The sequence below is a fragment of the Plodia interpunctella genome, chromosome 13 (genome assembly GCF_027563975.2).
Source record: "Plodia interpunctella isolate USDA-ARS_2022_Savannah chromosome 13, ilPloInte3.2, whole genome shotgun sequence".
Taxonomy (NCBI): Eukaryota; Metazoa; Arthropoda; class Insecta; order Lepidoptera; family Pyralidae; genus Plodia; species Plodia interpunctella.
Window position 1 is genome coordinate 6,990,096 of NC_071306.1, and position 26,239 is coordinate 7,016,334.

General features: G+C 34.6%; 1 protein-coding gene across 2 annotated transcripts; it reads left to right on the forward strand.

Annotated features, from left to right (window-relative positions):
* Positions 1–580: 580 nt before the first annotated feature.
* On the forward strand, positions 581–26,046 carry LOC128674745 (lissencephaly-1 homolog). 2 transcript variants are annotated; one of them, XM_053753610.1, is made up of 10 exons: positions 581–741; positions 2,669–2,810; positions 15,941–16,094; positions 17,794–17,940; positions 19,318–19,474; positions 20,819–20,996; positions 21,406–21,541; positions 21,867–22,022; positions 22,477–22,672; positions 23,021–26,046. In XM_053753610.1, the coding sequence occupies exons 2-10, from the start codon at positions 2,773–2,775 to the stop codon at positions 23,092–23,094; spliced, it is 1,236 nt and encodes a 411-aa protein (XP_053609585.1). In that variant the 5' UTR covers positions 581–741; positions 2,669–2,772; the 3' UTR covers positions 23,095–26,046. The 2 variants fall into 2 exon arrangements, with proteins under 2 accessions (XP_053609585.1, XP_053609586.1); XM_053753611.1 differs by lacking the exon at positions 581–741 and adding an exon at positions 1,228–1,245.
* The last annotated feature ends 193 nt before the right edge of the window (positions 26,047–26,239 follow it).

Sequence of the window (26,239 nt, forward strand, 5' to 3'; positions counted from 1 at the left end):
CCACCACTACCTGCACTATGTTTGATTATCAACTTTTGTGAAATGAAGAAAGTAATTTCAAACCACTCCATCAAAATTGCCAAGAAAGTCATTGAGTGTGTTTCATTGTGACTACGACAATGCTACGCTACGACCCCAGCCATAGCATATTCTACAAAAATATTGTAAATGCAAAAAGTAAACATATAGCAACATAAAATATAATTTAGAACCGTTGTGTGCTGGCAAAATTCTAATTTGAAACCGAAATTAAACGGATTCCAGATTCGGAATTCGGATTCGGAAACCTAATGTTTTTAATATTGATTAAAGAGCACACTGACTATAAAATACCTCTAGTAGGGATGCCTAAACTTTAACCGATTTTAATCTCTTTTCTAACAATTTTTTTTTCTTATGGCAGTACTAAGAATCTTTTATCCTTGTCACACAGAACAATTATGATATAATTTATTTCTTTCGCACAAAAAGTGTTGCTTACTTATTTTGCAGAACTATCGATATAGATGGCGCTGTCGCTAAGTTAAATCGAAAAATCGAATCTAGAAGAAACTAGTGGACCCGTTGAATGAACATAGCAGTTGAACGAATCAAACGGATAGAAACAGTGTTGAGTTGATGAGCCACTGTCTGCGACTTACAACGAAAACGGTTTCTGCCTTTAGTCTTTCTTGTGTGAAGTGTATATCTCGTGTGTGTTATTTAATTGGAACAGTGTAAATTTGAGTGTTATTGTGTTTTGTAAGTATGTTTTTATAATTACAGAAAACAGTAACTACTAACAAAGTATTAGGTACTACAAGTTAGTGAATTCGCTTAAAGTGTTCAATATGGCCGTTCTATTCTATTGGATAATTTCGTTCATATTTTTGAAAACCTTGTTATTATTTCAATAACCTACTTTTCTACGATTACATTTCGATATATTGTGAATTTTTGCAAGAAATTATTTTTCGTTGATGTGGCAAATTGACAGTAAACCCACTGGTTTTGACATTTGATTTCTGAGTCATTATATTTTTTGTACCTACTGCAAACCTGAAGGTTTTAAAAACATTTTTAAAATTAACTGCTGTGTACAAAACTTAGGTTAGCTAGTTGTATGTATTGCATTGAAATAACAGAATCGCTAATCCAAATATTGCCCAAAACTATATTATTACCTATTATTTCATTTTACTTATTTGCTTGTTCTTTTGTTAGGTTATTAGGCCAAGTGATTAAAAAGAGAGATTTTAGTAATATGTAAGTACTTTATTGTTTATTTTTCACCTGGACTCTGGGCTTCGGACGCCACAGCCGTGAATGCAACTCGAAACACGTGAAAATGAGAGAAAAAGTGACACTTTGTTATTCTAGTCTAATTGGTTAAGCAAACCAAAGTCGAGCAAAGTATAAAAATTTTGTATCTCTGTTTCCATTTTTATCCTACTAATATTATAACTTCAAAAGTTTGTGAGGATGTGTATGTATGTATGTATATATTTGTTATTCTTTTACGCAAAATCTACTGGACTAATTGTTTTGAAATTTGGTACACGCTACATGTGTACCAAATTTCTAAAAATAAATTCAAAATAATATAACCTGGAACGACACTTTTTATCTCGAAATTCCCACAGGAGCAAAGCCCAGCTATATAGATCTTCATAAACATATCATTCAGTTTTACACCAGCATTACCAGCAGCTGCAGTAGAACCTTTGAATAACTTTAGTTTCTTTAATGTATACAGACATACAACAAATACATAGACAAAAGAGATTATATAATAAAAGCATGAGCTTTGTCGTTTGTAAGGTATGTTTATATGAATCATATTTGAATATTCTTTCTGTGAGCCAGAATATTAGCTGTAGGACCTTAAGTAGTATTAGCCCAAATTGATTTCAGTTAAAAATAATTAAGGTAAATATCAAATAACAATGTGATATTTTGCTACTATGGCTTCATATGCAATACCTAAATAAAGATACCCTTGACACAGAAGCCACATAAAATTGTGAACAATCAGTTTAAATTACCTGCTAATCATTTGAAACCTGTTAAGTTTCCAAAATACACTTCACAAGTGACAATTACAATAGAAACCTTATTGCTTCTAAAAATAAGATAAAAGTAGTATTAATGGTAAATTGTTTAAGATCATTACTACAAGATTAGCTAAATATATTAACCAATATTTAGTAATTTTTGTGTTACTGTATTGGTATCTATCTTGTGTTAAATAGATGATTTTTTTAAATCGAGAAAAAATTTGTATTTTACTCCCCTGCATACTTACACCTTGGCACATTTATGTGATAGCTAAATGATAACTTTTGTCATACATATCTAACAGAAATTAATTATTCTTAGGTAGAATCATGATAAATAAATGTAGGTTTTATGTTATAGGTAAATATGTTTTTGTAATAGTGAAAAGTATGTTGTTATAATTATTTCAAACATGACATGACTCAAAAACTAGACGGAATTTTGTATGATTTTGAGCTGGTTGGATAGTTAGTGTGATTCTTAAATAAGGAGGTTTAGTTAGGTCTGTAATTTATTATGGGTTAAAATAAATCGAAATTGTTATTGGCGTTATTGACAAAAATGCATATGGACCCTTCTCCAATGCAATGTTATGTTTGAGAGTTTACTATCTATTTTGTCTTGTCAATAGATGTGATAATGGCAACGGTGGTCCTGCCGTCGCCCGCGTGAATTTGTAAGACTCTAGTGCAGTGAACCTTACGGGCCCGCCGCCTCACGCGTCACCCGACCACGATGAAAATGGTGTTGTCACAACGGCAACGGGAGGAGCTGTAAGTACACTTAAATTTTTCGTATTACATCCTGTTATCTCATTACGTTACAGCAGAGTGCATCCGAAGGAAGGCCTGTAATCTCACTATAATCTAAGCTATCTCCTGACTCAAAGCACTCACAACAAATAACTCCTTCAAAATCCAGCAACCCATTTTCCACTCAAGGAAACATTCATTTGTCTTTGGTACCTAAGTAACAAAACTGATAAATACAAATCCTATAAATCTTAGGAGCCATTCTCCCTTATTCTCTTCAGATTACTCGAGTACCGTTGGCTTATTTGTATATAAGCAATGTGGTCAAATTAAACTAACAACACGGAAGCCCTTGAATGTACCTATGTATTTAATTATTATTCTTTAATAAATTGTTTTAGAGTTAGACCAATATTGATTCTGCCAAATCATATTCATAACAAGTGATTGTATTAGATCAGTAGAACCTATTGTTTGGTTTATTCTACTTTGTCGAACAGAATCGAGTTTCAATGAATTCGGTCAAGCAAGTAGTTGCGGAGGTAGCAAGGTCGAGACGGTAACGCAACGTTACCAATATTTTACTCACTTTCCAAAGTGGCTTATCATTATTGCTTTCATATAGCTAATTTCGTGTGGATTTAACTTTAAAATAGGTATACTGGGGCCTACACTCCGGGGTTTTGCTTCCGTGGAAGATTTGGGATAAGAAGAAATTATGCCTATTAATCCAAGTTATATTCTATTTATACTACAAATTGTATCTAAATATGTTCAATAGAATTTAAGTCACGTAGTCCATCTATGTTAAAATCATATTGAGGATCCATATGATTGTTCACATAAATCTAAACTTTTGTATTAATAATATTAAGAGATAGGATTAATAAAAAAATAACCCTAGGCACTAGCTAGCTTAATTAGCCAGTGCCTGTCTAGGATTCGCTTTTTAATACTTATTAAAATCTAAAGCTCTACTGGCTAACTACATTTATTCCTATTATGAAGGTTACATTAAATGACAGCATTAAATACTTATTTCTAATTCTTTAATATAAAATACATATACGTATTCTGATATCGTCCGGTCGGAATTAATTAACCTGTCGATTATTTTAAAAATTAGACACTAATCGGTTACCTATTACCTAAGCTTTAGATTTCCATTGCTGGTCGAATGCAGCTGTTTGTGTAACCGTATTTTTAACGATGATTTCCTTCCGCGTGTAACTGTATGTACCTATGTACATCACACTGTACTGTGTGTTACTGTCATATCTCCAATGGAAACCTTAGCATGGCATAACAATTATGGCATTCTAAAGTTATTTATTCATTAAATATAATATGTTTTGTTTTAATAAATCACTATATTCCTTTTATTTCCTTGAATGCCTTTTTAAGTGTTGATTAGTATGAGTGTTTAATAAAATGCACAATTACCTACCCATTTTACTGGTTATTGCTCTTATGGACTGTTTTACTAAGCGTAACGTATGTGTATTAGTTTGTTAAATGTCTTTAACCGTAATAAAAATAAAATAATCTTGTGATAATAATTAGTTAACAGTAATGTAAATAGGTTTACGAGAATCTTTACGTTTACTCCAATTTTCATTATTATTTTCATTTAGGTATTTAATGTTAACATTGAGCAAACTCAAGTAGGATTGTTAAATAAATAGTATACTACACACAGTACCACAGTCAAGTTTGTGTCATACACCTATTCATTACCCGACTACTACACACAGTACCACAGTCAAGTTTGTGTCATACACCTATTCATTACCCGACGGGATTTATCCATTTGTTGTCGACGTTTGTAGGAGAATAAATTACCGTACAACCAGCCACCCAGACCCAAGCTATTCTTCAAATAGATTCCATGACAAGCACAGTAATACCGGTGGGTGGCCAAAGGTGTCGTCGCCGGTAGCGCAGCTCGCGACCTGCATGGCGCCCGACCTTTGAAAGTAACAGTGTTCCCAGAGAGGTGTCAGTGACCCCGCTCACGAAGCCATAATACCTGTGCTGTGCCTGATGTTCTATTTTCTGGAGTATATTATATTCATAGTATATTCCAAATTTAAAATGCTAATTATATTGTCTTACCGATGCCATTTGCACCTAGGTAAAGTCAATATGTGAGTATCTTGCAAAAGATGTACTCTTTTCTTAAGTTTACTGTCATTCGGATATAAGACAATAGAAGTTCTGTCAATAGAAGACAATAGAAATCTAATTGTTTTCTGTGTGATTTATTGCATTTGTTTGCTCAATACAGAATCAATCATTGATTCTGATCAATCAATGTAAATTTGTATTTATAAATGAGAAATAAACAAAAAACCGTTTTCTGTAATGATTTATTACAATTCAAATCAAATACATAGGTAGATACCTCAAAGCAATAATTTTGCAACGTTATATTGCGAATGCATCGACCTTATTTATATAGCAATTTTGTAAACTATGATGTTGGTCATCATGCAAATCGGATCTCATGGCATTGTTATTTGTGAACTCGTGGCTTGATTGCCCTATCGCATTCCACCTTCCAACATGCTTCCAACGTACCCTTTAACTTCCCAGTGCTTGAAGTGAAAGGAGAACCACGATGCAACTATTATATAAATTGGAATTTAGGCAAGCTTCACACGGGGTATTGTTATGCTTGTTCGTGTAAAACACGTCCAAGCCAACAACCTGTCCAAATAAAGTACGACGGAAGTTATGTAATTTTTAAGCTTATTATCCAGATGCGATTAGAGACTGATGTGTGTGTGAATGACTAAAAATATTCCTCTTTCCTGCTTCATTATAACTTACCTTCTCAGTCCATTTATAACTTACCACATTTTGAATTCCTGGAAGTACCAGGCGATTTGACAGAAAATATTTAATGAGATAAAAAATTGCTCAAATATTTTCAAAATTATTGTTATATTTAAGTATATTGTATTATATACATATATAAATTTAGCATAATAAATATCTTTTTGACATCTTCATTTTGATTAGTGTCTGAATATTATATGGTGTACGTAAATATAAAGAGAAATTAAACATATTCGGAACTTTTGCATTTTACAGACACATTATACCTAAATGGTGCTATAGATGTTGTATCCGAAAACGGAAATAACATCTGTAGCACCCTTTAGGTCTGTATATTATGGTTTGTTATATTAGGTCTATATATCTTCTATCTCTATAGTATGAAATATCAAGCAGATGAGGTTGCTCGTCTCATGTGGGAAATTTTATGGTTTACTATAGAGATATCTTCTATTTCTATAGTAAATCTTCGTTTTGCTATGTTCGTCCTATGAGTGATACAATATCATAAAATTTCCCACATGAGACCAGCAACCTCATCTGCTTGATATTTCAACGAACTTGCTACTAGTGCTACTTACTGAGAATTTCTACACTCCGGACTATTCCGCGTTCCGTTTGAATCCGCTGCGTAACGAATCGGTGTCATTGACCGCATCTGTTGATTAAAAATAACGATCACGAATTAAAACCAGTAGACAAATTCGCTAAATTGATATATGCAGCTCTCAAATCGATTGCTGTAACCACTGCGCAGCTTGCGATTGCGTTGTGTTTTGAAGATGAATGAACTGTTCTAGTGAGTTTACCAGCCAGACGTTACAAGAAATGCCGTAATAAAGGTAGTGTAGTATTGTTACTGAAACATGTTGAAACTAAAATCTCGTTACACTCCTTATTTGAATTCTTCACAGTCAGTTAATGTTTCAATAGAGTCACGTGCTTTTAGTCTAACCCGGACACGTCTCTAGGTGACCTGACCCCAATCTTCAGAAATATATTCTTTGTCGAATTGTATAGTTACATCAAACGGCTATTGATTGATATTGTGCGTGCTATGCAGTGTTATGAGCTTCTTCTTTGCGTGTTGGAAAAACCAAAACGCTACAATGGTCAGGTTTATAGGGTTCCGTACAACCAACGGAACCCTTATAGGATCACTTGTGTTGTGCGTTTGTCTGTCCGTCCATCTATCACAGCCAAGTTGCTCCGAATCTACTGGACCAAAATTTGGTAAGATAGTCTAATCTTATCACCCAAACACAGACTTTGGTAGTAAATAAATATTTTTTTCAAATAAGGGGTGATTGTCGGGGGTACATTAGGAAAATAAAAAAAGAGTTTTGCAAACCTTATTGTGTCTATATCAAAATAAAAGGGCTCGTTATGAAAGATCTCAATTATGGTTTGGTTATTATTGTAAAATAAACAAAACTCGCGCGTGACACCTCGTGGCGTTGCCGGCGACGCCCCCTGATCTCCAAAAACTACTTAGCCTAAAATTAAAAAAAATATATAAAATGTAGCTCATTGATTGTAGATTACAGGAAAACATATAAGAATTAAATTGTACGTAATCTTCTTAACGCGAGTTCAACTCGCACTTGACCGGTTTTTATCTTGCCAAAATTGGGCCGCTATGAAGCTTCATTCATTGAGCTTCATTTATCGTTTTATTCAAAAGTATTTCTGGCCTTTTTTGTAGAAAAATCATCATACCATCAATTACGAGAGTTATCATAACCTGTAGATAAACGTTCCTTATACCTACACCTAGCGTGCGCCTCGGCCGACACGGAAATTGAACATTCATGTGCAAAGATAAGAATAAGGAGCTATTAAAACTCAACATCAACATTTGTATAAAGTACTTACACGTAATGTGATAAGTGTTATTGATTAAATAGTATTTAGTAAGTAATAAGTCATTTATTTCATTAGTGTACCTACCTACCAACTTGAAATGTCTACAATCTACAAGACATATATTCAGATTTTCTATAATGTGGTACCTACCACTTATAAGTGCGATTAATTAGATGGATATAATTTATTTAATAGTAACGCATTACCTATATTGTGTTAATCATTCTCTATGTGAATTCAAAAACCTATCAACCAGTGTAATTGTAATGTCGAACTTTCATGCATATCAAAAATATTCAGCTCTTAATTGAATGTATAGCCATTAATTACAGATCGTGTGAGCGTTTATGCTTACATTTGCTTAAAGTTGCCTTATTAAAATTTTAGTTAGTAGGCTGGTAGGTGTTGCCTCCAAAATATTTGAGAAAACGACAGTGAAAGCGTACCAACAGCAACGTACCTACGCTTGCGCTAGTGTGATATTATACAAATTAGATGGTGATAACTATCTATTTACGCTCGACTTTAAACACTCATTGGTTAGGAACCAGGTCGAATCGAGAGTTGTCTTACTTTTGGTATCGTATTTGATATCGACAAAAAAACGCTTACGTAATAGTTTATTACCATAATCTATCAACATCATAATCTGCGTTACATAAGTATTAAGAAAACGTTGTTGAACATTGATCACAGAATACCGATTCCGTCGTCGGTACATTTGAAATTATTGTGAACGCGACTGCATATAAAATACTATTGTTGTATTCTGACAGGTGTTGTAAAAATATTTTCACTTTGCCACGTGTTTGTTATTCATATCATTTACTCACAGGTTCTTCATAATATTTCTCGATAGCGACCTGAAGCAAACATAAATAACCTGTTGAACTAGGAACATGAGTCATCTCATCATATATGTCTCGATAGTCGGTTGCATCAATGTCAACCTGTTCGTATCAGTCCATTGTTCTGAATCAACGGCGACATCATCGCAACGAATACTTACATAGCATTGAAAAATCACTATTTTTTAACATCTCAGTGATCGGATCAATCTCCAAAGCTTTTCTATATATATAGTAATACACATATGTATACGACTTACCGTTATTATAGTTAACTTTATTAGGTAGATCAGCCTTATCTAAATCCTCAAGTCTAGCTGTATGAAAGACAAAGACTAAGCCTATTTTAGAAATTACAGTGTGTTCGCATTCACAATGATCATTGAGATCGCTGGGCTTAATGTGTTTCTTTATATGGTTCTCATGATCAAGAAACAAGATATTACGAGTCATTGTAAGGTTCAAGACCCGTTGTCCATCCGCTAAACGTCGGGTGGATCGCGCGGAATGCTGTCCTAGACAGTCGCTGGATACAACGTCCAACTTTCTGCATACATACTATATGCCAAAATGTAATCTATTTGTATTTTAGTAAAGTTTATATTTCATTCAATAATAAATTAATAACTTATGTTCATTGTACTCTATTATATTCAGAAAATCCATCAACGCAAAACCTCCACGATAGTAGTTTCAAAAAAGCAATCGTCAAAAATATAACAGACTTTCCAATTTCATGTTAGACAAATCAAAATTTTTCAATACCAATATTTGTTAGACATTTCTATGTACAAAATACAAACAATAAAATGCAAGAATATCTTATTAAATTTTATTGGCAGCCAGATAGACACTACGATGCTATCAGTACCATTCTATAGAAATTTATCAATGAAACTGAGATTCATTTTAGATTATAGTCCGTGATTTTTAATATAATAATATCACTATTACATATATAGCAATCTTTACAACAAACATTAGGTTATTATAGGATTTATATGTTAGGTCCGAAGTCTATGAAAAATGAAGATTGGTAAAGGAATCTAAATTCAACGTTTTCATTTGAATGTTCATGATAGCTCAATAGAGTAGATGTAATTTTTTTTATTTTAATGACTATTAAGGGCCTTATATGTATTTTTAGAAACAACAGTGAAAATAATACTATGATAATGACAATTATCTATTTATTACTTTATAATTTTATTATTTTTTTACTTGTTAGACTTTCTAACCAACTTTAGATGTTCGTATTATGATATATATTATGATGCAGCCATGACTATGAATGATTATCACAATAGAGCATACACATTTTTTACAATTTTCTGACCTTGTCATCTACACTAAAGTACAGAATTATAAATCAATTCATCTTTATAATGTATTTTCCGGTAAGTATAAAATTAAAAGTCTTTGACCTTTCCCCTAACAAATTATTACTTTTCATTTATATCATCGCCTCGGTTTCCCCTAACCCGACAACCCTTGTTTTACTTGTCATGAAACCGGCCTAATCGAAATTAAGCTAGAGTTAATGTTGTGGTCAGGAAAACATTCTCGCTATAAGTAGGATGACCACGTGATAAGCAAGCCCGCTCTGAAAGCCAGACGCATATCAGACTTTCTTAATTAAATTGCTAATGTGTGCTTCAACATCTTGCAGTAATTACTACTAAAAGCAACGTGCATACAAAGTATAAGTTTTAAATAATGCAGCTTACTTTTAACAGGCAAGTTTTGTGTGTATAAAAAAGTGGTCAACATTTTACTCGTCTGTCTTTGGTTAAACTGACATCTTTAAAATATGCTGAAAAGCTTCATTTTAATATTTTAGTATTTTTAAGTCTATCGCTGAATCATTGAAAAATATCATTCGGACGCCAGAAGTATCTTATTCTTCTTACCAATCATGAATTAGCAACAGATTTTTATGGTCCTTCTCGTTTTCATGATTTACAAATACCTCCAAAATGTGTTAAATGAATTTCTGTTTGACTAGCTGCGCCCCCATGCCTTCGCTCCCGTGGGAATTTCGGGATTAAAAGTACCCTATGTATTATTCCAGGTGGTTTTCTACCCGTGTACCAAATTTCAATCAATAATCGGTCCAGTAGATAATGCGTGAAGATGTAACAAACTTGCCTTCGCATTTATAATATTAGTTGGGATTAGGGTAACGAAAAGACGACATCGTAAAACTTCTCGATCTCTTGGCCTTTGCAACCAATTGCTTAGAGACATTTTTGTAACAATAGATATCTTATAAAATTATAATATTTCATACTACGTTTCTATTTCTACCATAAAATAGATACTCTTATATTTCTAGTTAAAACTTGATATAAAATCGCTCCTTATCGTGACAAAAGTCAGTCTTTGCACTACGTCTCTGATAGATGCAACAAAGTTAAAATAAATAAATACAATGTGATCACGAAATCCCTCCAAGACTTTTATTGTATCAAGAAAATCATTAGTTTAATCTCTTGGGATATTTATTGAATAGGCTAGCTACAAGAATGGGATTCGCAGTGACGCAGTCAGCTCCTGACGTAGCGACCTACCGGCGGCGCCTGGTGGGGGCGATCGATAACAAAATCGCGTGGGTGGCCGTCCCCTTCAACCCCCGCAAAGAATTTTATATAACAACCTTAACACGAATGCTAAAAGTGCATATTCGTCTTTCATTCGATAGTAATGCAACAACTGAATAATGAGTGAGTAGCAGTAAATGTTTCCCTCACTTCAAGGCTGAAATCTGAACATTATTGTACCTATTTGTATCGTAATACGATTTACCTAAATGATAAACGAATCCATATATTACAACAATCATCGTTTATCTATAACTAAAGACTTATATTTTGCTGTATTATTCCAATTGATTTCCTACTTTGCTATAGCCGCAAGAATCTTCCGAGATTTGACCGTTACGTTTCACTTGTAAGAATTCGTAACTCACGCGAAAACAAAAACGGCTGTTTGTACACATATAGCGTACAATGAATGTACTTGTATGTACTTGTAAAAGTGATCCCATTTCCTTTTTATCTTTCGTAACTATTTGGAAATCGTAACTGGAAAACTATACAAGTAGGTAAAGTAAGTAGTAAATAAGCAAATTAACAGTAGCCTAATGCAGTTTTCAAGTCATGTCTTGCGCATGTAAATGAGTCGCTACGTGTTTCACATTTAGATGTAGGTATGTCACTCTGTAAATTCGTGGTGCGTAAATCTGTTCCTATTTTTGTTTCACATAAATGTTTTCCTTAATAATAACCCTCATTTATCATACCTATACCTTGTGCTATTCGGATATATACGGGGTGGCTGTATAAACACCAGCCAAGTCACTACATTGACATTGAAAACGACAGTTGATTTTTAAAAAGCCACCCTTTTTATAGCCAACGTTGTTAGGACGCGAAACTCAATTTTATGAAAAATAAATATCGGAAAAAAAAATATTTAATCTTTTAATTAATCACGCGTATATGTACGAACATTAATTTGCATCATTGTTATCGCGGTCAATAGTATTGTACGTTATCTCCGCATGACGCATACAAGCTCTTTACAGTTTTCTGAGTTCGATGTTATGATTTTTTATAGAATCTAGACATAAATATATTTCCAGCTCCATGTAATTTGTAGACTTCGAAGTTTTGGCGTGTATGACGAAAACTTGTATCAGATTTCTAAAGCTTCCTTAATACTTAAGTTACAATACTTTTAAAATAAATCTATTGTAATATACTTTTCAGGTTCATAGTATTACTTCTGTTCTATAATATTATCACGAGCTATTTATCACAACTAGTATTTCCTTTTGCAACAATATCGTAGGCTGAATAAGGGGCGTGTGTTGTTAGTTACAGTTTGCACATTTCTCCGTATGAGGCATCATGTTTATAAGCCCTGGGCCCTGGGCCCTGGGCCCAGGTACTATCAATCATAGTCGTTACTAGGGAAATGTATCGTGAAAGTTATTTTCTCAAGCGGACCTCGATCGCCCGCGCTTCTACTCACGAAACCACTTTCGCTAGGCCCCAACAAACACTACTTAAATCTGAAGTTCTCCAAGGCACTCAAGGTTAGAGTAATAGTGGCCAAACTTTAATTTACTGGTTAGGTACGAAAGTTACTTTCGACGACTGCTAAAGGGATTCACGAAAAAGTAGATGTTATGACAATTTTTAGTAATAGTTATCTACTGGCTTAAAAAAGGTAGTAGTTTCAAAATCATATGTTCTCACAGTACGGACCAACAGCGCGGTTGATATCTTTTATCAGTCATATTAGATCGGTCCCTCGCGAACAATGGGGAGACCTGCGAAACTGATTGTCTTGGAACAGATACAGTTTCACCGGTTAGCTGGTTTTATATCAAACAGAGATATAAAAAAGTCATGTATGTAATACTGATACAGATACTTTCAATGTAGAAATTTTATTAAACCAGACCAATGAGACTGCGAGTTTACCTTGAAATATTCAGATTCGGTGCTACTGAAAGTAGTCATAGTCCTACGTCGTCGTCTTCAGGAAGAGACTGTACCTATTTGTACCTTGTTTGAAAGTTAAAATTATATTAAAATTGTTGTCATTAACTCTAAATGTTACTTATTGACACGGATATTAAATTTATCAAAATTATGGATAAATGCGAGAGGCAGTGCAGTAAGCTTATCCAAACGTGGCGCAGCGCGCAGCACTCTTCAGGGCTGTAGTAGCAGTGGCTGAAATGGACTATACTTTATTATCGAAATAAAACGAATATTCCTGTTAAAGTTAGTCGATGTTTCCTCTCAAGGATTATCCGTTGCGTAAGTCCGTAATCGAATTAGTACGGAATTACGGCTGTACTTTAGCCGTACGTTTGAATAAGTTTGTCGTACCGATGTCGTAATTCTATGTGATAGCTAATAGTGATAATCCACTACCAATCTTGCTGACACAAGTGTCCTTAGGTTTCTTTTTGTTCAGGACAAAAATTATCAATATATATGAATGTTTAAAATTGTTTATTTCAGTATTAGAAAGCTGGTTATACTGTGTAGACTTGATCGGTAAGTACACACTGTAGTAAGTACACCTAAGGAAGTAGGTAGGCCTACTTGGACCTCATTGCGTCGAATTTGCAATGAATTCAAATATCTTAATGTGCATCTACTCTATTATCACTGATAGATTGAAAGTTATGCAACTAAATATCTTGTCAATAGCTTGAATGGTTTTAACTCACCGTGATTGGCTGTTTAGACTCCATTAAGCGTGAAATTATTTTCAAATTATATCACAGCCAACGAACTATTATTATATTTGTATTATTTTTGCTGTTTGTTTATCAGACCACTATTATAAAATAATGCAATAATTGTAGTAGCATCTACTGTACTGTACCTGTTAACTAAATCATAAAAATAAGAAAATCATCAAATTACTATTAGTTAATTGCGTAAAACTTTTCAATTTAACCAAACATGCGCTAGAGATAAATAGATCAACAACGTTTCCAATAAAATCGTGCAGGTACTTGTCATTTTATTAGAAAGTCTTGTGGGCGAATAGGCTATCCTTCGATACATATATCTTTGTTTATATTCATTTGTTTTAGCCAAGCTTGCAGTACCATGTTCTTCAAACTATAATGATGTGAAAAATTTCCGGAAAGTGTGTGAGAGGACGCTAGATGTCTTGCATCAGCGAGTGGACGGGAGGCAAAACAATCAAATATTCAGACGAGAGATAGAAGCTAATAAATTATTTTTGATCAGTTCAGTTCATAACGTAACAGACTGAACACAGTCTGTTACGTTATTTTTCAAGCCTACTTATCCTCATTGGTTAGATGTGCTCTTTTCTGTATTAAGAATCAATATTGATGATTTGTGTAATGTCTGCCTGCATATATATCTTGAGATATATATCTCAAGATCAAAATCCATCTTGTCTAGTATATTCATATGCTTTGCTAAATATATGATAGATATGAAGCAATTAGAGAGTATGACGAAATTCGAGAGACGGATTTTAAAAACAGTTCAGTGGCTACATAGGTACAAATGTACCTATTACTCCCACGGGTGTTAAAGCATAAATAGTACCTATTTTATTTGTAACGCTATGTTACCAAAGCACTTTAGTGAGCCAGTGACCTCATCATTGATTTAAAACGATGTGTCATTTGATTTACATCACATACAAACTCGTAACGACATAATGTATGTAAAAAGTCTTGTATTTCTATGTGGAATCGGCATTACCGGTTATGGTATTATTTTCTTAGACAAATATAATTATTTTAGTGCCTCATGGCATGTAGTAATACCATGAGTGATAGTTATTATGTACATGTAACATTGATTGTAATGGCATGATCAAATTATGGCTTATGAGATTTACTTGTAAGTTGACGTAATATAACTCGTATCTAACAGGTAGACGTTATATTTATGACAAATTAATCTTTAATCCAGTCAGACACCTCTCGCTTGACCCTAGGTAGACATAATATCTTATGAAATTATCTTAGAATGTTGCTTACGACATGCGATTCGACAAAAAATTGTCCATTACAGTTTTTAAGCTGGCTACTTATTTCTACCTGAACTAAGCAGTTCTGTAAATAACCTTTAATGGCGACGCAATATGCTTGTCATTAATGTAGGAAACAGTAACTGTCAATTTCCTAGCCGTAGACAAGTTCTAACGAATACGGGTTGCCTTCGATACAAGGGCAGCTTATCGAATCGGGACAAGTTTGTAGATATCCGACTAATTATCGAAAACGATAGGATAATGATGCAAATGCACGAGACAATTTTCTTATGCATCCAGATTAGACTTGTGAAATGTTTCATTTGTTTTTGAATTACCACAACCAGCATATTTATTAAACCAAGTCAAATGTGTTAACGGATTTGTGTAGATATTTACACCTCATTATATAAGGAAAACCCTGCTGTGACTGTGATCCATTAAATTGTTGTAATTGCGGTCCACTATAGAGAATTGTGCATGTCTAAATTTTAATCTTTGTAGTTGACATGTATCAGGATATCCTGTGGTTTAGCATCACGTTTGGAGCTTTTTGTCACAACTTTTTACTACTACGACGACGTCGAAAACTTATCGGCCTAACATCCGTCCTGTTAGCCATGTGGCGGATAATTAGTTTCAAAATAGGTTAACGAAGGTCTCGAACACAACACTAAATAGCCAGATTGCTGTTAAAAATGAGTTATCTAAATTATCGGTTATTTGGTTATTGCTTCACCCAGTGGAGATCCCATGTAAAGCGGAGGTCTGACTAATATTTAATGTATATTGACTAAAATAAGATGTAATGTATTTTGATATAGACAGTCTTCTGAAAACATGACAAATTTTATTGAATTGTTCTCTATGGTAATAGCCTGTTGCAGGTAATACTTCTAACACTACTGTCTGTTTTGTGCCTTTAACCTGTTGCAATGTTGAACCTGGTTCAATGTGCTCACTGACATGAACAGTGAATGCAATAAGATCTCTCTGACAACAATAAAAGCTTGTATCAAAAATGACATCAACAAAAAAATATTGTTCCAGGAACAAAGCGATCGCCGATTATCTAGGCAGCAATGGCTATACGGACGCGCTGGAAGCGTTCAAGAAGGAAGCTGATATGAGCGGTGAGATGGATCGCAAGTTCGGAGGCCTTCTCGAGAAGAAATGGACGTCGGTCATCAGACTACAGAAGAAGGTAAGCATGAATATCGTGCATAATAATTTCCCATCATAATACTGCAATGACACTTTGTTATTTTCTTGCAATCTGATTTCTTTTAACTAACTGAATAACCTTTAGCTTCTAAATAAGTTTAAAAATACCACGCTCTATTACGTAAGTTGGTGTTGAGAATTGATGACACCAGTAATAGATTCCACAGTGGTTATTGATCACATCAATTAGAATTCGCGCACCAAAACACATGCCATAAACACATCGGTAGGAAAGTAGTGTTATGCAACATTATTATTTTAACAACTTCGAGATCATAGCGGTCAATTTCCTCCCCTCTAATGCCCCAAGTTTTTTTAAAAAATACTAATTTGAGAAAATTAAACATTTCCGGCTCTTTACTTCCTTTTCTGAGTTTACTAATTTTACAAAACACCTCTCAAAGGCGCATTATCTCCGCACTAACCTCTATCTCCTAACACACTACTTTCTGGATGAATCATTCGGAGTAGCTTATCATTTTAATACCAAGCACTTTTCTAAAGCGATAATGAAAAGCTATAAATGTTGTTTTGTCCTATAAACTCAATTGTGTCACATCGTAGCTACTTAACTGAAGTACAATACGACTGCCTTTAATAAAATGTCTTTATATTTAAAAGTTTGTTATTATTTGTATTGATTGCTTAATGGTAATTCATTATGGCCAATGTCTGATCTCGGGTTCTCTTTAGGAGCTTTGACATCTCGCTCAATCGTTGGTTTTACGATGGACAGTCAGCTATAGTTTTACCAATAAAATACACTTAGCAATAAAATGATTGAATGATGAATGATGGTCTCTCTGAGAACAAATTTCTATTGTTAATTTATAATAAAAACGTAATATATGATATATAATGTTATGTATAAAAATTAGCGTCGGATGGTTTGGTTTATGATCTTACCAAACTACTTGCATAAAATGCTATACTTAGACGTAATTTAATATCAATTAAAATCAACGTAATAACCATTCGCTTTTTCTTCAATTATTGCAAGTCGAGAACGGATATTACCCTTACCAGGTGTTTGTTGACAAAAAATAAATTAATGGAAAAAGCCCTACAATCTGGAAGTTACACATTATAAGTAGAACTTTATTTTAGAACTAATTTATGGAAGTTTACGAATTAACTTTTACTACACATATTTTGGCATATTTGTGCACTGTGTCTATACTGCTACCAGTTTCTGGGTCTTCACTCTACATAATATTCCCAGTCGGCCGATGCGCCCAGTCATCAAAGTCACTATATGAACTATTTCTGAATGTTAACTTGTATAATGTCCAAGCCAAGGTGGTGGTAATTAAATTTCTTGTTTTGCTTCTTGCGTCTCCAACCTTGCTCCACTAATAAATGAAGAACTAACGCAGGACGATTCTCTATTGAACTGTCGTGCACTTTTTATTAATGCGATTTAATGTCAATTGAAGTAATATTTCTTCGATTGATATTGCATTATTTAACTATTATCTGACACTACATTTATTTTTAGAAACTAGGCTTTTTTATTTGTATGTAAACTTTTGTTACATTATTTCTCCGCAAAAACACTGGAGATGATAGCACGCTCTACGATATAGAAGTCTCTACTTAGTGGAATTTTGTTGTGTCATGTCATGTCACATGTCAAACGTTTAAGCTAATGTGTATTATATAATTAAGTCTTCTTGTAGGTGATGGAACTGGAGTCGAAGTTATCGGAGGCACAGAAGGAATTCATAGAGGGAGCACCGACTCGCGGTAAGCGTACCCCGGCGGAATGGATCCCACGACCGCCAGAGAAGTTCAGTCTTTCCGGACACCGGGCCACCATTACTAAGGTACCATTTGCTATCATCATATTAGGCCATAAAAAGTATATGTATTTTTAGTAATATCATGTAGGTCTTCCAGGTCTTTCTCATGTAAACTTTTAGTAATCAAATTGATTAATTGTTTTGGGTACACCATTTCGATGCTACGAAAAGAATTTAATTTTGTGTAATAGTTTAGCAGACGCCAAACTCACATGATTTACACTAATATTTGGTTCTATTGATAGTAGTATTGTAATGTAATTTAAATAAACTTTTTCATAGTGATAAACTTTAAGACCCTATTTAACGCAATCTGAGTAATTTAATATACATATATTGAAGACATGAAACCTTGTAAATTATAAGAGAACTGACGTTAATACAAGGCCGAATTTATAATCATGTCGGAACTTACTTAAAATGATTGTATAATCATCCATATTCAAACTGCTCATGACATGACCCTTATTACCTATGTGAAAATAGAAACGAGAGGTTTTCTTGTGACATTTCTTTAACCTGCACTGCGACATAGTACCGACTATTGATCCTCCAAACTATGTTTTAAGACGCGAAGCTACTAATCCGTTGTATATGTAGGGTAGCATAAACAATCTAGTATTCGTTAGTAGTAATAGAGATAACATTAGGGTATAAAGTTTAATCAAGGTAGATAAATACAGAGGAATATCCATATAAGATTATAAGTCTGCACAATATGAAATTGAAGATCTTTACTGCTCATGACCGCTACGTTATTTAGTCAAACGATTATTAATATTATATCTACACACACGTATATTTTTAAGATTTGAATTGCTAAGAAATACCATCCAATCAGAATATAAATTTTAAGATAAGAGGTGCCATATGCCAATCATTGTCAGCAGAAAGTAATTTGACGGCACGAAGCCTTTCTATCGCTGCTATACGTTATCCCATTAAGAAACTTACTTATTCAGACTTTCTACGTAAACGAAAGTTCATTCTATGCGTTTGGATTGAAATGAACAGGCATTGTCTAAGGGAGCCATTGTCTCACTTTTTGCTATGTGGTTTCTCTGTGTACGACACGGATACACAAGGGTTACACCTGTCTTAATACTCGTGTGCTAAATTATATGAAAGTATATTCGAGATATTTAATTTTATACGTCGCGGTCTAATAACATGAGAGTACCTATTAAACAGTTTATGGATGTAAATATATGTTAATTAATTGTAAATGAATATGAAAATGAATGGACAGTTTTGCAATATTTTTCAATGTCCTTAACTGCTAATGTTTCTTACACCAGAAATAACCTTAGATATGAATAAACGATTATGTGATCACAATACTCTCAATTAATAAAACATTTTTAGTTGTTAATATATTTATATGGGTGGTGTTATTTACAGGTAATATTCCACCCAGTGTTCAGTTTGATGGTGTCCTCGAGCGAGGACGCGACCATCAAAGTGTGGGAATTCGAGAGTGGCGAGTACGAACGAACTCTGAAGGGCCACACCGACTCCGTTCAGGACATCGCATTTGACCACCATGGCAAACTCCTTGGTAAGTAAATTGACAAATGTGAAATTATTTGATTTCTCCACCGAATAATGTAATTTGATATATTTGTAATTTAATTTATAAGTAAAGCAGGCATCTAGTTGCCCTGTATGTTTGTTGTGCACTTGCAGGGTGTAACTTGTACTATCATATCAACTTATGCATGTAACCAAAATGGTTCAGATTTAAATTTTATTGCAAGTCACAAGTTATATGACTTGCAATAAAATTTAAATCTGAACCAATGTACACCCAACGCCGAGTGTTGGTTTTCTCATGCACACGCCATTCCTTACGGTTTTGAGCCTTCTTCCAATCCATATACCAGTAACCTACATGTTTATTAAGTTTTGGTGTGTAACGATGTTTGTTACTCAATCTCGTTTTTGGAGCCATACATATTATACTATTCTGAGCAAAGCAACCGCAGTTATTATTTGAAATAAAATAATATTTCCTTTAAGTGATGTGTGCTGTGTGTGCGTACCTTGATCCAGACAAATTCAATATTATAATCTACTATTTTGAAAAGTCAAAGTAAAATTTAAAAATGTCTTATCATGATGTTACAACTATTCATAAAAAAGCAATTAAATTATTTCCATATTGTGGTAGGTTTACCTTTTCAACGTCAATTTGCTTGTATCGAAGGTTTGTTTACGTTATCCGCTTCGATAAACGCTTCTATGTCTGGTTAATCACGTTCGATGCTGCCCATAGATATTTTAGTATAGTCTATTTTCAGATCACAACAAACGCCTAATACGCCGCGATCCTATACCTCGTAATGTAAATAAATATATTACAAATAAGTTACGCTGCTGCGTCGAAATATATCTAAACAAATTATGTATTTGGATTATATAGATGAACTCGATAAAGCCGACATTTGATACAGACACCAATACGAGAATATTATGATCTACTAAATCAAACACTTCCATCAAACATTTACATTTCGTAGTATTGATAACTAGTGTCATGATAGAGACTTTGTAACTTCCATGTCACTGTGGCCAGCTCGCGTCAGCTACTGATTGAAGGAGGAGTAGAGATAGAATGAGCGTTTGTCTTTGCTCGCTTGTTGCAAATGCAACTTTAGAACGTATTTGTGATAATTTTAACGTCATTTAGGAAGGTAGGTAGCTCAAATCAGAACAATAAAAGACCTTGATCTACATGTTCTCAATGAAAGTCCAAAATGTTTATATCTGCTCGGGTTGATTACATCACTTATCGAAAATTCCAAAGCGCAGGTAAAGAAGAAGCGGCACAACAATCTCCTGTTTCCCTTTTTGTTGTTTCATTTTGTTCCTTTTCATCTAAAGGGATGTTATTATATTCCAGTATCGTGCAGCGCGGACATGTCGATCAAGCTGTGGGACTTCAACCAGACGTTTGAGTGCATGAAGACGATGCACGGGCATGACCACAATGTGTCGTCTGTGGCGTTCTCCCCTAGCGGCGACATCGTCTATTCCGCCAGTCGAGACAAGACCATCAAGGCGTGGGAAGTGGCTACTGGGTATGAGTTTACATCCAATGTAAATAACTAGCGTCGTCGACATAACCTCCTGGCTTCGCACGGTCAACCTTAGTTAATCAATTGTCTACTGTTAACTGTACTGTAACTGTAAAAACTGCATCAAAATTCGATGTGTGGTTTAAAAGAAGAAAGCAGACAGACGCGGTGGGCGACTTTGTTTTATACTAAAATAATAAGTTTCAAAAATTCGGCCATCTGACTGACGTCAAACCACTCTGTGTATGCTGTTGCTAGTAAGCTGTCAAATATATTCTCACATACCTAATTTAAAATGGCGTGTAAAAAAAGGAGACTTATGACAAGCAAGAATGATGCCCCCACTCTAAAGCCTTCTTTAAAATTCTGCAACATATACAACTTAATATTTATCATCATGTATTTTTTGCAGTTACTGCATCAAGACATACAAAGGGCACCGCGAGTGGGTTCGAATGGTGCGCGTTTCTGCTGACGGTACGCTATTGGCGTCCTGCTCTAATGATCAGACTGTGCGAATTTGGAACGCCGACACCAACGAGTGCAAGGTGAAAAAGATATTCACATTTTTAGTTGATTAAAAATCTCAATCTAATAATTATGGATCCGATCGAATCTGTATTTTTTTATTTGTTACATTTCCATGTCTAAACAGCTGATTAGTTTGGATTTATTATTCTTTAATTGTATTTAATATTATCCAGAACAGCAAAAGTGGTTCGGACATGATTGTCATAGAAACTTTCACTCCACATTATAGTCATTTGGGGGTTGTTTTGTATGGATCGAACAAAGTCGCTGTGTCGGAATTCGTTAAGGAGGATATAAATGTCTTTGTCCTGGTCCAATAAAGATTTTTTTTGTGCTACGCAGATGGAGCTCCGCGAACACGAGCACGTGGTGGAGTGCGTGGCATGGGCGCCCGAGGCGGCGGCGGCGGCCGTCAACGAGGCGGCCGGCGGCGACAACCGCCGCGCCAACCACATGGGGCCCTTCCTCGCCAGCGGCTCCCGGGACAAGACTGTCAAGGTAATCCTTATATCCTTCATCTTACACCAGTCGCGCAAGTTTCTTAATCAGGAATGGCGCCGTTTTCCTTTACTTTCCTTCTTTTGCCTTTACATCATTACCCTTACATAATATAAAAAGATGTCGCGTCTGTCTGTGTGTCTGTGTGAACGTGACAAACTCACCGGACGGGATTTTTGTACGGTATTCAGCAATAGGTGTGATTCCTGAGAAAGGTTTAGGTGTATATTAGTATTATTTCTTTATTATTGCTTTTCCCGAGCAAAGAAATATTAGCTATCATATAATAAATATACTAGCTGTTGCCCGCGGGCTATGACACTCTCCAGCTATCCAACTAACTCCACAACAAAAAAAAAAAACAAAAAAAAAAAGTTGCTTCGTTTTGATGTGAAAAACGGATAAACTTACACATTTATAATATTGGTATGGATAAATGAATGTTTTGTTTAAGATCTGGGATGTGAGCACGGGGCAGTGCCTGGCGACGCTGGTGGGACACGACAACTGGGTGCGGGGGCTGGCGTGGCACCCGGGCGGCCGCTACCTGCTCACCGCCTCCGACGACAAGACTCTGCGCGTGTGGGACGTGCCACACTGCCGCTGTCTCAAGACGCTGCAGGCGCACCAGCACTTCGCCACCAGCCTCGGTAGATACCACACTTCCTTACCACTCCATATTACTGTACTGCCCCCCATAGTAAAAAAGACACGTTTGAATTTGTTTCAAAAATATGTTCTATACATTTTATATTACAAAATACAGACAGTAAATAGGTAAATAAATAGGTGATGTAGGTGAAAAAATCATGTTTCAACTATCCGGCGAGTGGCGGCAGTGACTGCCTTTGTCATTAGCCTCATTGAACTCAATGAGTTGCAACACTTGCACAGTAAGAAGATCTCTTCTTACTGTGCAAGTGTGACTAAGAACGAAATATAACTACGGAAAACGGCATAATTCCCAGATGAAACCATAGTGTATTTTTTTGTTACAGATTTCCACAGGAGCTTGCCATACGTGATATCGGGCAGCGTTGACCAGACCGTCAAAGTTTGGGAATGTCGCTAGGAGCGTTGCCATTTTAGTAACTTAAACTCACCGATGATATCTTTATCATTATTTTTCACATTTATAGCTGCAATGAGGACAATGAGTTGCGATTTTAATGATCAAATCATTTTGGACGATTCGATTGGATAATTTATGGTTAATGTGCTCATTGTGCTCTTTTTTCGTTTACTTGACGATGCTATGTCCTTCTACTGGTTTTGTAACAATCCACTGTCCGTGTCAAACACGCTTTCAATTTGTATAGAGTCGCACATTCCATTAAATAATGGTTCATAGTTAGTAACTGTAAAACATGTGACAAGATTACATTTGCAGAAAAGATAGTAGAAAAATATTGCGGCATAGCATCAGTCAGGTACGCGATCGTAACGATAGAGTGAGGCGTCAAAGCTGTGTTATAATTTAACAATTCATTACTCTTGTTTTATTTTATAGTTATTTTTATTCCTAAGTACGTTTAGATATAAATTTTATTTGGTAAAGTAGTTAATCGTTTCTTAAAACTCTAGAAAAAACTTGTACCTTGATTTGTTTATTTGATAATTTAGTTTTATTAAATTTGATATTGATGGTTATTCATGACAATCAAGTGAGTTTGTCGCGCTCTAGCGGTCTCACTAAAGTCTCCAGCTGCCGTTGCACACAACGTGGCCGGTCCCCGTCGATGCGGTATCCATTATGTATGTTCGCACGAGTGCTAACTTCATCAATGGCCACCTTAGGGGACAACGAATCTGCATGTAATATCAATATCGCAATTGATACCGGAGAAGTTTGGCGCTTTTTTAGCATTCACAAGTTTCATGGGAACTTATTTTAAGTTTTGGCGATTCAAAACTTTAACTATAAGTTAGAGAGTTATATTTTAAAGTTTCTAATTATTTATTTATATGTTCAATGTTTTCGAATTCCGGTAATAGCTGCTAGGTATTTGCTGACAATGCAATCATTGAACATTTGATTTTATTCTTTGTTGTTTTCGTTTGATTTCATACGAGAATTTTACGTAAATAAAGTGTGTGATATATAATTCATATTTTAATTTTCCATCTTATTTGTGGTAGCTAACTGCTGAGATTGAGACCTATTTGTCGGATTATTAGCTATTTATTATGGTTTTGAAGACTTTTGTTGCCTGGTATTTTACTAGAATTTAGTCGTAGTGTTAGTCGAAGTATGGTAATGTTAGAAGCTTTGCAGTTCATGAATTACAATGTACAATGCGTAAACTTATTGGACACTTGGGTACCGCGCTTGGTCAACTGATGAATCTCTAGGCGCATGCATCTATGTCGGTTCCTTATTATACAATATACCTATTTATTACAATTAGACATTGTGCGACGTAGATTTGTAGCAACTATTGAGTTCCAAAGCACGGTGCCGAGTTTCGTATCATTATTCATTACACTCGCTTAATCAATGTAAATTCGTAAATACACAATAACCGAGGAGATTATTATGAACATGTAATTGGAGAGAGCTGACCCTTACTTTCACAAACAAATGATGTAATTAGAATTAATGTAACTATGTAATGGTTTCAGATACCTTTTCTTGTTAAGAAATATTTTTGAATTTTGGAATTTCTATGCAGATCTAAAGATGTTTTGTGAATAAGGGCCATTGCAAAATACTTTGTTTAGTGTTTCTCGGTGCACTAATGATCCCCAATCCATTACATTCTAGTCATTTTAGATAATTTCCTAAAGTTCAAGTACAAACACGTGGTTTGTCATTATCTACACTGTTCTATGAGATCCTCACTCCTTATTTAGTTCCTGTTTCATTAGCTTATTGCAGATTAATTTCTCATCGATCCATTCATTGGGTTAATATTTCATGTTGTATGTGTTGTAATAATATATAAATATAAAATGGTGTACATAAGTAAATGCTCAGGCTCTCTCTGATTACACCAGTAGAAAGAATGTATTGGTATAAAATAAAGCTATGATTAATACCTATAATCTCTTTGACATATTATGGCAGTCGCCTATTATTTGAAGCTTGCGAAATATATTGTATGTTTAAATAAGCTGTTTGTATTACAATTATCGAGTAATGTAGGTAAGAACTGCTCTCATCTCATTATATGCTTACCATAAGTACGATGTCGTAAAATGTCTATCTCTGTAACCATAATGCAAAATTCTTGAGCGACGCTTGTAGAGTTTGTCAGGAAAGTGACGAAACCAAAGGTCAAACCTTGCGATTCGTATACTTATTAGGTACTTTTTACATATATTACTCTACAACGCACTCATTGTCAAGGTATTTATGTATAGATACATAGCAATATCTAATCTGATTGGAATTAAATATCCGGAATATCGTACTGAATTAAGAAACACATAAGCAGCCTGCTCTGGAATCAAAAGGAACTAACCAGGAACCTCGCAGGACTAGATAGCTCACATTGTCATACAACGTCTATTCTATTAGTATTTCTAATTCGTTAAATTTTATATTCATACAAAAATAAATGTTAAATTTTCCATTTTAATGTTATTAACTCAAAGCACGCTATGAGTACGAGGATGGTGGGCGCGGGAAGTCGCTGGCGCTTTTCGCTCAAACATATACCTAATTATATCTCTGTTTGTCCTGTTCTGATGGATGGGACAATGATAAGAAATTTAACATATTTTCTATCTAATGAATTGAGTTTTGGGAAAGTGTAGAACGAACTGTATTGTTTATAATGCTTTCTGTTCCTGGGAGGTTGCTGGTGTTTCAAAATTAATCCCGTATATGCGGTGATCTTTTCATGAAATTCAGATGCATAATTCGGATATCTTCTTATATCAAATAGTTTGTGAAAATAATTTTGCTTCAACACTGCTTTATTTTGTCAAAATTTATATAGAGAATATAACTACCAATTTATCATAGAATTTGGTTTAATATTTTCTGTAAATAAATCAATTAAATATCTAATTTATTTTATCGCACTATTATCATTTATATCCTTAGCTCATAAATCCTTTAAATTTTTATCATGAGCCTCCGCCAAACACAAGAAAACAAGACTACACAACTAGCGTAGCCAAGAGATTATACAACTATCGGGCAAATGTCATACAAAACGACAGCAGATTGGGGCCGTTACACGATGAGGGGACAACCACAACGTTGTCCT

What these genes read in the sequence shown, in the direction of transcription:
- LOC128674745 (XM_053753610.1), top strand. Translation starts at nt 2,773, where the DNA reads ATGAAAATGGTGTTGTCACAACGGCAACGGGAGGAGCT. An exon ending in CCGACACCAACGAGTGCAAG is followed by an intron (nt 21,542 to 21,866) that starts GTGAAAAAGATA and finishes TGTGCTACGCAG; the next exon opens with ATGGAGCTCCGCGAACACGA. An exon ending in GCACTTCGCCACCAGCCTCG is followed by an intron (nt 22,673 to 23,020) that starts GTAGATACCACA and finishes TTTTTGTTACAG; the next exon opens with ATTTCCACAGGAGCTTGCCA.